Source organism: Humulus lupulus, chromosome 3 (assembly GCF_963169125.1).
Source record: "Humulus lupulus chromosome 3, drHumLupu1.1, whole genome shotgun sequence".
In the NCBI taxonomy this organism is placed as follows: domain Eukaryota; kingdom Viridiplantae; phylum Streptophyta; class Magnoliopsida; order Rosales; family Cannabaceae; genus Humulus; species Humulus lupulus.
The window spans coordinates 69,967,525-69,985,033 of record NC_084795.1 but is presented as its reverse complement, the minus strand read 5'-3'; the positions used below and the strand labels follow the sequence as shown (position 1 = coordinate 69,985,033).

Below are 17,509 nucleotides of genomic sequence, written 5' to 3'. Positions count from 1 at the left end.
TTACAACTCTTTAACTGAAAATACAAATGAACAAAAGTAGTAGAAGAAGAGAATAGTGAAATACAACTCTAAGCAAAAGATTACAAATAAAGTAAAGTGTTTTAAACAAAAGAAAAGAAAAAAATTACAACTCTTAAACAAGAAATACAAGTAAATAGATAAGAAGAATATAAAGATGAAAAGCAATAGAATGAAAGAAAGGAACAAGAAACAAAAGATAAACAACTCTCACTCACACTACCAAAGTGAAGAGTGTTGGGGATCACCAACTTGAACATGGTTTGAAACCTTTTTCCAAAAGCTTATTTCCCCCTAACTCAAGCACTAAGGGATCTCTCACAAATTATAGGAAATGCTTTCTAGAATTATCAAGCCTCAAGGTGTTTCTAGCCAAGTGCTTTAATTGATAGAAAAAATTATATCTTTCAAGTGAGCAATAGGCTCCTATTTATAGAGTTTAGAGACATCATTTGAATTTCAAATTCCACCAACCCCCATGGCTGTTACCAATGATTAATTGGATTATTATGGAATTAAAAATGAGATTTGGGAGTTATTTGGGTTTTTTGAGACGTTCAACAAAGATTAAAAAACTGAAAAAATGGTCAGTTTTTGGCCTGTGGTCGTGGCCAGGAACATTAGTGGCCGTGACCACTGCTCTCTGTCCCACAGGCCACGGCCACCAACATTCAGTGGTCGCGGCCACTGACCATTTTTAGCACAAATTTTTGTGTAGTTTTTCCAAACGGTTCCAAACCCTCCCAAATGATTTTGTAACCCCTAAAACACATTATTAAGGTTAAAATCATATCTCTAACATCCATTTCACATGTGGCTTTATGAAATTCATCTCAATATTGTGGAACACCAAATTTACACAATAAAGGGTAATATTTGGAAGTTACAAATTTGTAACACCAAATATGTTACATATTTTGATATTTCTCATATATCTAAATATTATAACTCTCTATTATATGTTACAATATGTGTCACTCTTTGTCACATTTATTTAATCTAAAATATTATATTATAATATAATATAATATTACATTATATTATTAAATAATACAACATTCCCCCACTAGATTAAATAATTATTAATTGTAACACTTATTTAATCAATCATTATATTTAAAATATAACACATCCCCCACTTGATTAAATAAGAATTCTCTCTTATAGGAGTCATTGCATTAGTGCATCAAGTAAAGTGTTTGTCAACTTGAACTTTACTATAGTATAATTATCACAAAATTTGTCAAAAATTTGGTTGCACTAGGCATTGGACCATCTTTTCATGATAACAAATCGGTGATAACACACACACTTTTGCGATGTTCACTTAAGACCTCTATGTCTCGCTTTGCACCGTTAATGGCCATGTGCACTTTCCATTCATGGACGTTCTTGAGAATACTCCTAATTCTCATGAGAGGCGGCACCACCCCTAGGTCCACATAGGTAGAATTCTTACAGTATTTTGTTACCAAAATACTTGTCTTCACAAGACTGAATTCTATTAAAAACCTTTTGGTTTTAACCCTCAACTTGGTAACTCACAAGTACTCAATATCTCAGATAGGACTTGTTTTGAGTACAACTAATATTCACCTTATAGACTTGTTGTTACCTATTGAACCTAACACTAGTTAAATAACTAGTGTTAAGATAGGTTATCATCAATCGTGAATCTCTTTAGGGAGTTTAAGTCCCATCTCTCGAGATGATGCAGCCACTAAATCCCTCATTAGTGGCTTAGTGAAAGGATCCGCCAGATTTTCACTTGTTCTCACATAGGATATTGAGATGATTCCTCTTTGAATTAATTCTCTTACATATCCATGTCTTAGACTAATGTGTCTAGATTTCCCATTATACACTTGCTCCCATAGTGGAATGAGATATACAGGTTTGTTTCTTGGAACCCTAAGAAATTGCACCTCCACCAAGTGTAAATACCCAACCAGTTGTGGACAAGTTGTCCCCAAGATTGGATATCCAGCTTGCATCTGTATATCTTTCTAAAATTGAAGGAAATTTGGAGTAGTGAAGGCTTAATCCTTTGGTTTTCTTGAGATAACCTAGAACTCTCCCAATCGCCTTCCAGTGATCCACACTTGGATTACTTGTAAACCTACTAAGTTTACTTACCGTAAATGCTATATCAGGTCTAATACATTGGGCAGCGTACATTAGACTCCCTATAACACTAGTGTACTCCAACTGAGCCACCGCTCTTCCTTCATTCTTCTCTAGTTTTACACTATGATCGAATGCAGTATTGGCATCTTTAACCTTAAGATGGTTAAATTTGTTCAATACTTTCTCAACATAGTAGGCTTGCCCTAACGCAAAACCACCACTATGTTTCTTTACTTTCATACCAAGTATGGTGTCAACTTCTCCAATATTTTTCATCTTGAAGGTTGATGATAGAAACCTCTTTGTTTCTTCTATCCCTTTCATGCTATCACTTAGAATAAGCATGTCATCCACATATAAGCAAACAATGATTACATATCCCTTACAAGTTTTGGAATACAAACACTTGTCTCCATTGTTATGTCTAAACACATTAGACATGATGGCTTGATCAAATTTCTCATGCCATTACTTATGAGCTTGATTCAATCCATATAAGGATTTTACAAGTCTACATACTTTATGTTCATATTTTGGTAGGACAAACCCTTCGGGTTGTTCCATATAGACCTCCTCATTGAGGTCACCATTAAGGAATGTCGTTTTGACATCCATTTGATGAACATACAAGTTGTGTATAGAAGCCAAAGCGAACAAAATTCTTATAGAAGTTGTTCTTGCAATAGGCGCATAAGTATCGAAATAATCAATACCCTCTTTTTACCTAAACCCTTTAGCTACTAATCTAGCTTTAAAGGTTTGGATAGTGCCGTCAGTGTGGTATTTTCTCCTAAATACCTACTTACACACAATTGTCTTAGACCCTGATGGGAGATCTACCAATTCCCAAGTGTTGTTGGAAAGAATGGAATCCATCTCATCATTGATGGCTTCTTTCCAAAATGCACTATCTCTCGATTGGATAGCTTCTCTATAAGTCTTAGGATCATCCTCAACGAGAAGTACAATAGGGATTTTCCTAATGACTTCCTTTCTATTTTCTTCTACCATGTAGAATGAAATTCGTTGATAATCTATCTCATCCACTACTAGACTTTTCTCCTTTTTAAGTCTGTGACTTCTTCTAAGTTCAAAGGGTTGCTTTACATTATTTTGAGAATTCTCCTCTTGAGAATCAACTTTGGATGTAGAAGCTTGAGAATTGTTCTCATATAACAAATTCTCCTTTAGAAATGTTGAAGCTTGAGAATTGTTGTCACATAACATATTCTCAAAAAAGTCAACTTCTCTAGATTCAATCACAATATTAGACTCTAAGTCTAATAGCCTATAAGCTTTACTATTGTTGGCATAACCAACAAAAGCACACTTTATGGCTCTTGAACCTAACTTTGTTCTATTAGGTTCGTTTTTCTTGCAATATGCAAGACACCCCACACTTTGAAGTACCCTATGTTGGGTTTTCTTCCTTTCCATAACTCATATGGAGATATCTCATTTTTCTTCATCGGTATTTGATTAAGAATGTGACAAGCGGTTAATAGCGCTTCACCCCATAAGTTGAAGTTCAACTTAGAAAACACAACATAGAATTTATCATCTCTAGATAAGTCCTACTTTTTGTTTCGGCAACACCATTGTGTTGTGGTGTATAAGGTGCGGTGCACTCATGAATTATATCATTTTCTTCACAAAATGTATTAAATTCATTAGAGAAGTACTCTCCTCCCCTATCACTTCTTAGCACCTTAATCTTTTTATTTAGTTGATTTTCAACTTCTAATTTATATAATTTAAAAGCATCAAAAGTTTCATCTTTATGCTTTAAAAGAAACACATAGGTATATCTACTAAAATCATCTATAAAAGTAAGAAAATACATTTTACCACCTCTAGTTAAAACACCATTTAATTTACAAAGATTACTATGGATTAAATCTAGTAAATTATATGATCTTTCTAATCTAGGAAATTGTTTCTTAATCATTTTTGCCTTAACACATGTTTCACATTTACCATAGTTTTTAATATTGCATGCAATCATACCACATTTTAAAACTCTTTTCATGGTTGAAAAACCTATATGCGATAGTCTAAGATGCCACAAAAATAAAGAATCATACTCAACAATATAGGTGGAATTATCATTTTTATTGATAAAATTGAAAGTTACAACATTGGTGTACAATGTAACCATACCCTCACAAGAGTACCATTTTCCCAAAAATACACTTGATTTGGTAAGTATAAGTTTACCAGACTCAAAAATGGCTTTAATGCCGGGCTTGCCAAGCAAATCACCAGTCACCAAGTTTCTACTCATTTCAGGAACATAAAGTACATTCACTAATGTAACTTTCTTGCTGGAGGTGAAAAAGACTTTAATGGTACATTTTCCAAGTACCTTGGATTTGCCCTCATTGCCCATTTGAATCTCATGGTTGCCCTTTGACTCTTCAAATGTCTTGAACAATGATTTGTTGTAGGTGACATGGACGATGGCACATGTATCATACCATCACCCTTTCACCTTGCCTTGGACCGCATTCACCTCACTAAGGGTAGCGACTATATTTTCCTCTTGAGTTGCATTCACCTTAGGTCCTTGTTGGTCTTTTCTATGCCTACACTCTCTAGCATAGTGACCCTTTTTCCCACACACAAAGCAAGGACCTTTCTCGCCCTTAAACTTGTTTGGGATGGTTTTTGGACCCAAGGATTTCTCGTTACCCTTTTTCCCTTTGTTTTTGGGATGTTTTGGTTGTGACACCACATTTTCTTTGGAAGTCTCTCCATTAGACCCCTCCACAAGTTTATCTCTACATATCGATTCAACCTCGATTCGAATATGTTTTTGGATTCCCTCCAAAGAATAATCCTCATTTTTATGAAGGATTCTTTTCCTATAGCTCTTCCAAGTTGGTGGTAATTTAGCCACTATAGCACCAACTTGAAAGGCCTCGGGAAGCTCAATCTTTAACACTTTCAATTTGTTAACAATTATTTGCAATTCATGTATTTGAGGAATAATAGGTTTATCACCAAAAAATTTGAAATCAAAGTATTGAGATATCAAAAACTTTTTGGTACCTTCCTCTTCCGCCTTGAATTTTGTCTCAAGTGCATCCCATATCTCCTTGGCCGATTTGGTCTCAGTGTAGAGGTCATAGAGCCTATCGGAAAGGGCGTTGAGGATATGACCCCTAAAAAGGAGATTGTCCTCCTATCTCTTCCTTCTTTTCTCCACTTCCTCGGAAGTGTCCTTGTCGGATGGCATTGGGAGAGGTTCTAGAGTTGATTCTAGAATGTAGGCGATTTTGAGAGTGGTAAAAAGAAATCTCACCTTGTCTTGCCACCTAGTGAAATTGGACCCATCAAACCTATCCAACCTCACTAGGTCTTGATTCATTATCTTGATGGTTTCACCTTCCATTGAAACAAACAAGGGTAAGCTTTTGAATGTTAGGAAAATATGTATTTGTCTCAATGGAAATGGTAAGAAAATTACAACTCTATGCAAAATATTACAATAGACAAGGATTGATTAAATAAAGTGTTACAACTCTATAACTAAAAATACAAATGAACAAAAGTAGTAGAAGAGGAAGAGAATAGTGAAATACAACTCTGAGCAAAAGATTACAAATAAAGTAAAGTGTTTGAAACAAAAGAAAAGAAAAGATTACAACTCTTAAACAAGAAAAACAAGTAAATAGAGAAGAAGAATATAAAGATGAAAAGCAATAGAATGAAAGAAAGGAACAAGAAACAAAAGATAAACAACTCTCACTCACACTACCAAAGTGAAGAGTGTTGGGGATCACCAACTTGAACAAGGTTTGAAACCTTTGTCCAAAAGCTTATTTCCCCCTAACTCAAGCACTAAGGGATTTCTCACAGATTATAGGAAATGCTTTCTGGAATTATCAAGCCTCAAGGTGTTTCTAGCCAAGCGCTCTAATGGATAGAAAAAATTATGTCTTTCAAGTGAGCAATAGGCTACTATTTATAGAGTTTAGAGATACTATTTGAATTTCAAATTCCACCAACCCCCATGACTGTTACCAATGATTAATTGAATTATTATGGAATTAAAAATTAGATTTGAGAGTTATTTGTGTTTTTTGAGTTGTTCAACAAAGATTGAAAAAATTGAAAAAATGGTCAGTTTTTGGCTTGTGGCCGCGGCCACTGCTCTCTGTCCCATAGGCCGCGACCACCAACATTCAGTGGCCGCGACCACTGACCATTTTCAGCACAAAAATTTGTGCTATTTTTCCAAACGATTCCAAACTCTCACAAATGATTTTGTAACCCCCAAAACACATCATTGGGGTTAAAATCATATCTCTATCAGCCATTTCACATATGAATTTATGAAATTCATCTCAATATTGTGTAACACCAAATTTACACAATAAAGGGTAATATTTGGAAGTTACAAATTTGTAGCTGAATTTGTAACACCAAATATGTTACATATTTTGATATTTCTCATATATCTAAATATTGTAACTCTCTATTATATGTTACAATATGTGACACTCTATTATATGTTACAATATGTGACACTCTTTGTCACATTTATTTAATCTAAAACATTATATTATAATATAATATAATATTACATTATATTATAAAATAATATAACATGTATTGGTTTACTTCATGAAAAAAAAATCTCAAACTCTAGAAAATTTTAAGGAATTTAAAGAACAAGAAGAAGGAGAAGTAGGAAGAAAAATTCGATTCATTCGCACTGATAATGGGAGAGAATATACATCTGATGAGTTCTCTCAATATTTACAAAAGTGTAAGATACGTCATCAGTTGACGTGTCCGCATACACCACAACAAAATGGTGCAGTAATGAAAACAACAGCCCATATCATTAACATGCTTCCTTAAGCCAAGCTTAGCTTTGTATCACCCTTTGAGAAATTGTGGAAAATAAAACCCACAGTTAGTCATTTTCGTGTCTTTGGTTGTGTATGCTATGTCTTCATACCAGATCACTTGGGTAGAAAATTTGATAAAAATGTTATCATGTGCATCTTTGTGGGATATGACAGTAAAAGAAAAGGGTGGAAATGTTGCGATCCTACTAGTGGTCGATGCTATGTATCTATGAATGTTGTGTTTGATGAGGCATCTTCATGGTGGTCTCCTAAAATGGACTCGTGTTTTTATAAATGCAATTACAACAAGTGACCATAAAAGACCTTTAGGGTCGCTTAGAATAATCTTGGCAACTCTGAAATTGTACTAAGTGACTCTTAAATTACACTAAACGACCATAAAAGACCCTAAGGGTCGCTTAAACTAATCTTGGTAACTCTGAAATTGCACTAGGCGACCATAAAAGACCCTAAGAGTCGCTTAGACTAATCTTGGTAACACTGAAATTGCACTAAGCAACCATAAAATATCTTAAGAGTCGCTTAGACTAATCTTGACAACTTTGAAATTGCATTTAGCGACCCTTAAATTACACTACACGACCATAAAAGACCCTAAGGGTCGCTTTTGTAATGTAATTTAATGGTAAAATCAAATATTCAGTCTAATTTAATTGTTAAATTATTAATGAAATGACTTTCATAATGTAATTTAATGATTTTTATAATGAAATGACTTTTATATAATCTGAGTGTAATCGAGCAATGATCTTTATGTGATGATATTTAATCTCTTTATTTGATAAGGACAACTTCGTGTCATTTGATCAAGTACAATCAACAAACATAAGTAAATCGACCCAGCACTGACACATTTAATAATTACTGCTGTCATGTGTCATTTTGAACTGTCACATCATCATGTCAAATTTTGGTTAAACAATTATATATATATATTTTTGATAAAATAATTATTTTATATATTTACCTTTTTATTATATAAATATTTAAAATTAATTAAAATTTTCATAACAAAAAATATTTAAAACTAAAATATATTATTTTATTTTTTTCTAAATTTTTTTTATATTTATTAAATATTTTAAAATTTCCTTTATTTTATTAATTTCATATCAATTAATTACTCTAATTTTATAATTTATTAAATATTAAAGGTGTTACACCCAGATTTCGAGATAAGATGTTATGACCCCGAAAACTGGGCTCGTCAGGTGTGAGCTCGAAATATGTACAGACATCATATGGTTCGACCATTAAACCCCTCTGAAGTAAAACAACGACCTCGAGGATGTATAATCTCGGATATTCTCTGAGCTCGCGATGGCAATGGCACGACACTTGAATATATCTTTTACCGAGTGTCCTCAGGCGAGGTAGTTCGGGCTCGGGAAGTGCAAGTTCAGGGACGACAGCCTCGGTAGTGCCTACCTATCCCGAGCGTAGTGTGAAGTTGGGTGACACGTTCGTGATTGATCCATAAGTCCTGACGGACTCGATGTCGATCGCTGATCTCGAAGACCTGATGAATCACCTGGGATAGCCTATTACGTGTGAACATAATTATTGCTGTGCAATCCCAATATTTAAGGGATGTCATTTAATCTATTATCCGTTCCTGATCTTCATGGGACGTTTCTATGTATATAAGATATATTGCATTTAATATCATTATTTCAATTGATATACAGAATATCTTCCCGAAATATGTGGGAATGAATTCTTCAACCTTCTCTATAAATAGAGAAGGGATCACCACTTGTAAAGGCCGATTTCTGATTTCTTGAGAGAAAGTTCTGGGTAATTCATCTCTGAAGAATTTCCAGAAAACTCAAAGTCTTAATAACATAGACTCGTGGACTAGGCAGAATTAACTGCTGACCACGTAAAAATCTTCTGGTCTTCCTTTTTAAATTCATTTGCTCCAGTTTTTATTTGTTTAATTGCTCTACTATTTAAGTTGACGAAAAGTGGCGTCAACAAAAGAGATATTTGCGGCAAAAATACCCCATATTTACACAATGTAACATTTAAATACTCATTTTTTATGGGAAAAGTACCCAAAATTGATAAAATGTAGCATTTAAACACTCAAACTTGTTTTTTGGCGGCAAAAATACCCAAGGTTGCTAAAATATTGCACATTTACTACCCAAATAGTTAAAAATAATAATACAAATGTATTTAAAGTTGTAAAAAATCATTAAAATTATATAAAAAAATAGTCTAAATTAATTCTAAAATTAAAGAATAGTTTTATTTAATGAAAATAGTATATAAATAATTTTTTTATTATATTAACGCTTTTTAATAAATTTGTTTCTCTTTTACTAGTATTTTAGTTATTCGTTTTTCTTTTAACTATTTCAATCAAAAATAATTTTTTTCATTAAATAAACTATTTATTTTTAATTTTAGAATTAATTAAGACTATTTTTTTTTTATATTTTTATATAATTTTAAGGGATATTTGTGGTGAAAGTATCTAAATTATTGTGTTTGTAGCACTTAAGTATCTAAGTTATTTTTGTTGCGGCAAAAGTACCTTCCGTCCATGTTTTGGTGCAGTTTAGTGCATCTATTTGTTTCGTCATTAAGTCCGTCACCATAGCATAAAATTTACATATAACTTTGGTACTTTCACCACAAATATCTTTTAAATTGGGCACTTTCGCCGCAAATATATTTTGAATTGGGTACTTTTGCCACAAATATCCCTTTAATTGTGTACTTTCGCAGCAATTATCCATTTAATTGGGTACTTTCGTCTACGTGTTACAATCGAACTTAACAATGAAAATTGACGGTTGTACTAAACGGCACAAAAACATGAATGAAAGATACTTTTGCCGCTAAAAAATAACTTGAGTACTTAAGTACTACAAACATAATAAATTGAGTATTTTTACCGCAAATATTCCTAATTTTAATAATTTTTTAAAACTTTAAATACATTTGTATTATTTTTTTAACTTATCTGGGTAGTAAATGTGCAACAATTTAGCAATTTTAGGTGTTTTTGGAGCCAAAAAATAAGTTTCGGCATTTAAATGCTACATTTTAGCAACTTTGGGTATTTACTTTTACATTATATATACATTAAGTATTTTTACCACAAATATCTCAATACTAAAATATTATTTTTGCATCTTAACGAATTTTCGAATTATAATTTATTAAATACGCACTAGATTCATGCTTCAATTGTTTTTTACTATAGCACAACTAAGACTGTTTGTTGAATAAACTACAACTTTACTAAACTGGTCCCAATAAGGTGAAAACAACCAAAACGATAATCCAAACTAAATTGTCACATACAAATAAAAGGGGACCCGACAAACTTGCTTTTAAGACATAAAATAATTGGGTAAATTGGCAAATATTTTGGTAAAAGAACCAGAACACTTTAACATTCTATAAAAAGGAGATAAGGACCGGAACTAAACAATGATAAAAGCCGAAGTGTCATGCAAAGACGAGGGTGAAAATTAACATTATTAAACATAAACAAATCTAGCACTAAGACATAAACATGAAAGTTTATACATAATCTCATACCCAAGCACATAGATAGTTGCCTTATTTCCAATGTCCAATATTTTATAGTAATCTTGTTCACTACTTTCATTAAGAAATTCTAATTTTCTTGATGAATTGATTTAAAATATTTACATAAAAAAATTAAATACCAGTGCCAACATAGTAACACTTGTATGACAATTTTTTCTTTCTTTCTTTTTTGTCATTTCATCAAGTTTTCAATGGTTAATTGCAATTTTAAGTTGGTAACTTTTTGAGTTATATCAAAGATAATACACACATAAATCAACATAAGAGTATCATAGTGCATGTGTGACATGTCAATATATACACGTCAAGGGCGTTAACTAGATATTAGCGCAATTGCGTTTTTTTTTACACTATTTTTCTTTTCATTGATGAGGAATTTTTTTTTTTTGTGTACAAGTTTGGAGGACTAAGTTACCAAAATCCACCTAAATTTAAGTCAATAAGCAACTTAATGTTCTGTTCTTTCTTTTTCTTTTTTTTTCTCTCTCTCTTTCTCAAGATTTTTCACTTTTTTTTTTTTTGGTTTACATCACTTCTTATTTTGGTCCACATGAATTAGTACAACAAGAGCTCCTTTTGGAAACATTTGTTGGAAGAAAAATGCCCTTAAAAATCCAGAATCCAATTCTGTTTTCTACTAAATTTTGTTCTTGCCAATGTGGCATAATCAGTCTTCCTCATCCACTTCATGGAAAGGCAATGGCACTGTCTTCACTGCTCTAAACTTGCCTTGATTATTTAGATGCTCATTCTCCAGCCTAAATCATTATCATTAGTATTAAATAAATAAACCGTTCTTCAATATTTTTATTGTGGGAGAATAATTTAATTTTTCTCTTGACATTATGTAAGTATGAACCAAAAATCAAGTCTTATGTAAATCTATATTTGTTTTACCTGAAAAAGTTCCAAAGCCCTCTTCTAATGACTTCAAGGGCAGCTAAAAATAGTCCAGTTACTCTGTAATCAACATGTCCAAAGCTTGAATGGACAACAGTTTGTAACCACGCAAGCCTGAGAACTAGATTCAATCCCTGCATAACATACCAATAATCCAAGTTCAATGCCATACATTCTAAACAACACACCCTTTATTGAATTGCTTTTAATAAACTCTATTGAATCTCAGAAAATCCCATCTTATCTTATTTGAATTAGACTTGGAATCTTTCATGTTGTAAAATGGCAGTGCCAATGTTTTTATTTCCTTAAGAATATATATGTTCATTCTCCACTTTGCTTAGCTATAAGCTTATAATACTAGTCATATCTATCCATTTGTTCTTTCATTATGAAATGTTGTGAGAGAGAAATTATAGGTTTGGTGGCAATGGCCCATGTTATAGATTTGAAAAGAGAGAAAGGGCAATGACATTGTACCATAGAGATGTAGTAAATGATCTTTCGGCGAAGGATTAATTCATTCCTAAGCCAGGGGTTCTTGGAGTTGGTTTGCAGTAAACCCCAATCCTTTACAAAGTCCCAATACAATTGGTACATTGTTGCAAAACTTGACATGATCACAACAAGACAAAGCCATCCCACAGTCCTTTCTTTCTCGAATGCTACTTTGGTCCCCGCAGCTAACATGGCAGACACATATTTTCCCAGGTTCAGAAGGTGATTTTTCTGTCCCTCATCGAACCACCGGCGAGCACACTGCAGAGTCCCCAGTTTTAAGAAATTGTTACACTTAGAGATATGTATTTAAAGAACAAGAAACAAATTACTGAATGAATGCACCAAAGAGGTAAAGAGGAGAGTCTTTGGTGGTACTATACCTGCATAGCTCTCCAGTAGTAAGGTAGGAAGGAAACTGCATAGGCAAGATCTCTGTAGTGCTTAGTTCTCATGCAGTAACCATAATCCTGAGTTTTGTAGCTTCCAGTTATGTAGTAACATGCGACGTACTCAAGGTTTCTCAGCATTGGAACCTATCCAAGAAGAAAAAAAAAAGAAGATTTTGTCAGTACAAACTACAATGGTCGAATGAAATCGCGGTATTGTGTTTTTTTATTTGGTGCTCAAGATTTACCTGACTACATAGTTGATCAGCCATGAAGAAGTCCAGCATGACAACCTGCGAAAATCAAATAAACAAAACCACTTTAAGAATATAATTTGAAAGATTTTTTCTTCTTTTTTGGTGGTAAGATTGTATAAAGTGTTAAAATGAAGAAGTACCTTATAGAGAGGGGACAAAATGATGTTTCTTATGACACAAAGCAAGCGATAACGGCTTGATCGGTAGATGATATTGAAGGGGCACACTAGTAAAAGTAAGAAGGCCTGTTCATATTGAAGAAGATTAGATATCAATAAATAGTTTGCTAAAAGATTGATTAAGGAGTATTGAGCTTATTAATGGTTGATAAGAGCAATGAAATTACCAAAAGCAGAAGGCCAGGGATTGCTTGAACTTGAGTATAGGAATACCCTTTTGTTAGAAACGACAAGTGAACAAACATAGTCCCCACTACCACAGTCATTGATGTGGTACAGATTAGAAATACATCTCTGTACTTGAGCTCCTTTGTTGGGGCCAGCTCAAATATGAAGCTATAGTTTATACGAGTCTTTCTCCATGCGAAGATGTTGCAACCGTACAGAAAGAAGTGCAGGAACAATAGGCTAAACATGCTGCAAAAAGAACAAGGCTCAGGTTTATAATGCTGATTTGCTTTAAGGCATAAAGTCTTGGAAGATCTTTTTATGGCAGCAAAGAAAATTTAACTATACTTGCCTAAGTACAGGATAGGAAGTTTCCATATAGATCGAAGTCTTTGGTTGCTTTTTGTACAATCCCAGAATATGAGCCATGATGACATATCCAGTGAAGAGTGCGATCAAACAACCAGTGAATAGCCCTGATTGAGAACAAGGAAAACAAAGTCATTTGTCATAATGTTTAAACTGTCATATTCAAATTTCGTTCTCATAGTAAGCAAATAATATGGTGAAATTTTGCCGAACTAGTATCTGGGGACACACTATTGACTAATGGAAAATTGGCCTAAAATAAGTGAAACTTAACACACAGACCCCATCACCACTAGATATTTTCAGAACAGTGGGAAAATCTAGTGGATAGTAATAGATAGTGAAATCAATACAAAAAAAAAGGTTCCAACAATCCTTATACGATTCTCCACAAGCTTAGCTACCACACCAACAAAACATAGTGTTTCCCTATAGGCTTTGATGAGCTTTTGTTAAACCTTGTACAACCAGGTTTGTCTCCAAATATGGCTATGGGGTAGAATGGGACCTGGCTTTATCATCCCACCAAGGAAAAGTAAATCAGCCACGGCCTCAAATTTCAGCCTAGTGGCCAAGTGGGACCATTGTTTATTTTTTTCACCTGGGCTTCTTAACACTTATACTTTCATAAAGTGGTCGAGCTTAAAGTTCTCCACTAAACAAATTTTGAGGTCTAATGAAAAAGGACGTGGGCTTTCTTGTTTTTTCTTCTTTAATTAAAGATTTGGTTATTTTAAGTTCTAAGCAGAGCACTCACCAATGAAGAATGTCACAGAGTGTGATTCTTTTCGTTGATGTGGTTTGAGGTACTTCATGGCCTTTCTTCGGTCTTCATCAGCAAAGTTTTTGATGAAAAGCTCCTCAACTTCGTCTGCTAGATTTATTACCTGTCATTTTTCAACTAATGAGAAAATATATTTTGTTGGTCTAGAAAATTTGAACTTCAAATCAATATGAGTCAGACAAGCATATCTGACTTTGTTATATTATGAAATCTAATGATATCCATTGTCTCATACAAAAATTGTTAGGATCAATGGCCACTTGACATTGTCGGAAAATTTACTCAGAAGAAATGATATATATTGTGGCCAACATCTTTAACAATATCCTAAAATGTCTGAATAGAAAACAATAAGCTACCATTGGCCAAATTTACCTTGTCTGAGCTGTTGAAATATGAACTTTCAACCACTTTTAGATAAATGGAGAGAACTTGTTTTCCAGTAACCTGCAAGAAACAAAGGCAAATTTCCTTTTATGTCAGTATGCAAAACCAAAAAGTTTGACATCTAAAAAGTGCATGAACATGAAGCCATTCAATTTTTTTTTTTTACTTTGTCGAACTTCTTCAAAATCTTTATGAAGGCAAGCATGTTCAAGTTCCTGAAATAATCATCATCAAGAAGAAATATTTAGATCATTATCTCCCAAATCAAAACTCAACCCACTTCTGTTTAGTTGTGTCATGAGAATTAAGGTGTGTTTAATACCTGTAAGTTTTGAGATATCCTAATCCTTTATAGAGTTCAACAAAAGCTCCTTTGATCATCTTCTCTGCATGATGAAGCTTAGTTTTATTGATTCTAAGCTTGCTACCTTCCTGAGTGCTTTTCTTTGAGGACTGATTTCCTAGATCTTCTTTGAATAAGTAGCTGATCGCCGATAAGGTACGCGAGGGTGTTGTGAGAGGAATGTTTATGCCAAAGTTCTTCCCTTGGACACTGAAAACCTGTCCTGGAAGAGTTCTTAATTTGCTGTCTTCTCTCTTAATTCCCATTGATTTTCCAAGCTCATCAGATGATTTTGAGCAGATATCTCCATATGGCACATCATTTTTCTCCATCTGATCATCTATGCTATTGCTGTCCTGCTCTTGCTCTTGTTCTGTTTTCTCCCCATTGATGGACTCCTCTGAAACTCAAAGAAATAATAATTATAAGAAACAAGTTGCTCCAATTAATCATAACACCACAATATTCAATAAACTATACTACAAATTCTAATGATTGCAACCCCTAAGATGGTTCTATGTTACCACATTGAACAACTCTTAAGCTTCATTGTATAGTAAATACAGAGTAGTAAACTTAAAAGGCTAGTCTTTAGATTTATTTTTCTTTCAAATGAGAATGAATTAAATCAACTTAGAACTATATTACATGCTTTACAAATATGTTCAATAAAAAAACAGAACAATATCTTGGCAAAGTTGAAACAAATGCAATCTTAAAGCTGGCTAGTACTAACTTTTATGTGCATCTTTTAGCTATTGTGATAAGCAAGATAATATTTTTAGATATATTGTATATATACCGCGGGAAAGTGTGTATGACATGGAGGCATCCTCCTTGGAATCCTGAGATGAATTAGCTGCTTTGGCACGCTGCTGATTGAATGCAGTCTTGGCCTCAATGAGAATCTCCATCTGTTTCTTCAAAGACTCTCCTCTCTCAAGAAACTCCTTCTCTTTGGCTTTATAGAACTGATTCACTTTGTTGAGCTGAAGGTCTAAACAGTTGAAGAACTCTTTCGCAGCTTCGGTATCGGCGAATTGCTCCAACAGTTCGGTCTCATATACGTCTCCCTTACTTGCTGAGGAGGCAAGTTTCTTGTGAACCTGCACGTAGTGATCAACATTGAACACCACATTAGTTCACAACACTGAGAAGAAAAACATCATGCAAAAAGAACAAGAATGACAAGAGTAAAGAGCTAGCTGTACATGAATAACTTCATGGTGATCTGTACGTTTAGGACCAAACAAAGAGAAGTTCTTCAGAGATGTCAAAAGGGTATGTGACAAAGAGTTGTTTTGGTGCTTATTTTGAGAGTTGTTGTTGTTGTTAGAATTAAGAAGATGTATTTTTTTGAGGTCCTTCTTGAGTTTCCAGTAATCAACAAAAGCTTCTTTCCATTCAGGGACTAATTGGCCCTCAAACTGCTTAGAGAACTTCACCATCTTTTCAGCTATTCTTTCTCTCTAAAACTTTTCCGAGAGATAAACTTACTCAGAAAAGAGAGAAGAGAGAGTTAGATAGTGTTGTACTGTGATGAGTGGTTCAATGAGAGGCCATGGTGTGACAATTTAAGGGGGTGAAAAAGGAATTTTGGTTGATGTGCTCGTACCGATGCTCGACAGCACATTCTAAAATATCCTTTGCACATATACCTTCCTATGCTTCCTCCACTTGACAGGGCATCATATATAGTTATAGTGGGTTATATATATATAAAAATATATTTATATAGATGTAAATAGAAAGCTTCACCGGAAAGTTTCTCACCAAACCGCCGCCGGCAAGTATGACTAGTCAGCTAGCTACCTAAGTACTCCCCTCCCTCCCAACATGTATGTATGCTCTTAATTCTCATGAAGATTTTGTAAAGAGAATTATATGCTTATTTAAAGTGAGATGCATTGAAGTGGGACCAAAATTAATGTTATAAAAACAATTACAAAGTTTAAAATATTTGAAAGTAATGGCCATCTAGAGGGCATATAATATATATATACAATAGAATTTGTCATGATTATTATAACTTACACATGACCAATCAATGTTTTCTTCTTTTATATTGGGTGTGTTTTCATTTGTGATACGGTTATATTATATATAACTTTCAATTTTGCATATTTTGTTTCCCTATTTTACTACCAAGGCCCCTATTTTACTACCAGGACCATCTTGGTTTTACAATTGAACATGCATGGAGCCAGGACATTTCGGACTTTTGCTGAGAAATGCCCCATAAGTTAGTCAAAAGCTGCCTATTTTCGTAAGTGAAGCTTATTGGTTCAAGAAATTTTAAAAGAACACAAATGTGGTATCTAATTAGACCAGCTTGATTTTCCACTAATTGTGGATAACAGAAAAAAGTTTCAATTATTAGGCATTTGTTTTATAGGGCACCCCCTTTAGATTGTGGCAATGCAAATTATAACATTAGAAGATAAGATATAATGTGTTAGGCGTTATACAAGAAGAAATTGCTCATCATTAATAGCTTAAGGCCCCATGCCATGTATGAACTTAATTAATCTCACATATATATATTATTTTATATATTGTATACTATTATTCTCCATGATACTAATTATTATGTGTTATTGAGTACATACGTATATATAGATATGATCTTGGATAAGTTAT

General features: G+C 33.5%; 1 protein-coding gene across 1 annotated transcript; it reads right to left on the bottom strand.

The window, feature by feature from the left end:
• Window positions 1-10,850: 10,850 nt before the first annotated feature.
• LOC133822803 (phosphate transporter PHO1 homolog 1) lies at window positions 10,851-16,524 on the bottom strand. Its single transcript, XM_062255245.1, has 14 exons — window positions 16,081-16,524; window positions 15,672-15,975; window positions 14,849-15,269; window positions 14,693-14,741; window positions 14,515-14,586; window positions 14,113-14,242; window positions 13,339-13,462; window positions 12,986-13,235; window positions 12,780-12,884; window positions 12,631-12,675; window positions 12,377-12,529; window positions 11,976-12,254; window positions 11,493-11,629; window positions 10,851-11,353 (listed from the first exon to the last, which is right to left on the bottom strand). The coding sequence occupies exons 1-14, from the start codon at window positions 16,315-16,317 to the stop codon at window positions 11,263-11,265; spliced, it is 2,397 nt and encodes a 798-aa protein (XP_062111229.1). The 5' UTR covers window positions 16,318-16,524; the 3' UTR covers window positions 10,851-11,262.
• Window positions 16,525-17,509: the final 985 nt, after the last annotated feature.

Bases quoted from the DNA above. Each gene is read 5' to 3' on its own strand.
- LOC133822803 (XM_062255245.1), bottom strand. From the start codon at position 16,317: ATGGTGAAGTTCTCTAAGCAGTTTGAGGGCCAATTAGTCCCTGAATGG. The intron at 13,236-13,338 runs GCAAGTATAGTT...TTCTTTTTGCAG, and splicing joins ACTTCCTATCCTGTACTTAG to CATGTTTAGCCTATTGTTCC. The intron at 11,630-11,975 runs GTACAATGTCAT...TATGTTATGCAG, and splicing joins TCATTTACTACATCTCTATG to GGATTGAATCTAGTTCTCAG.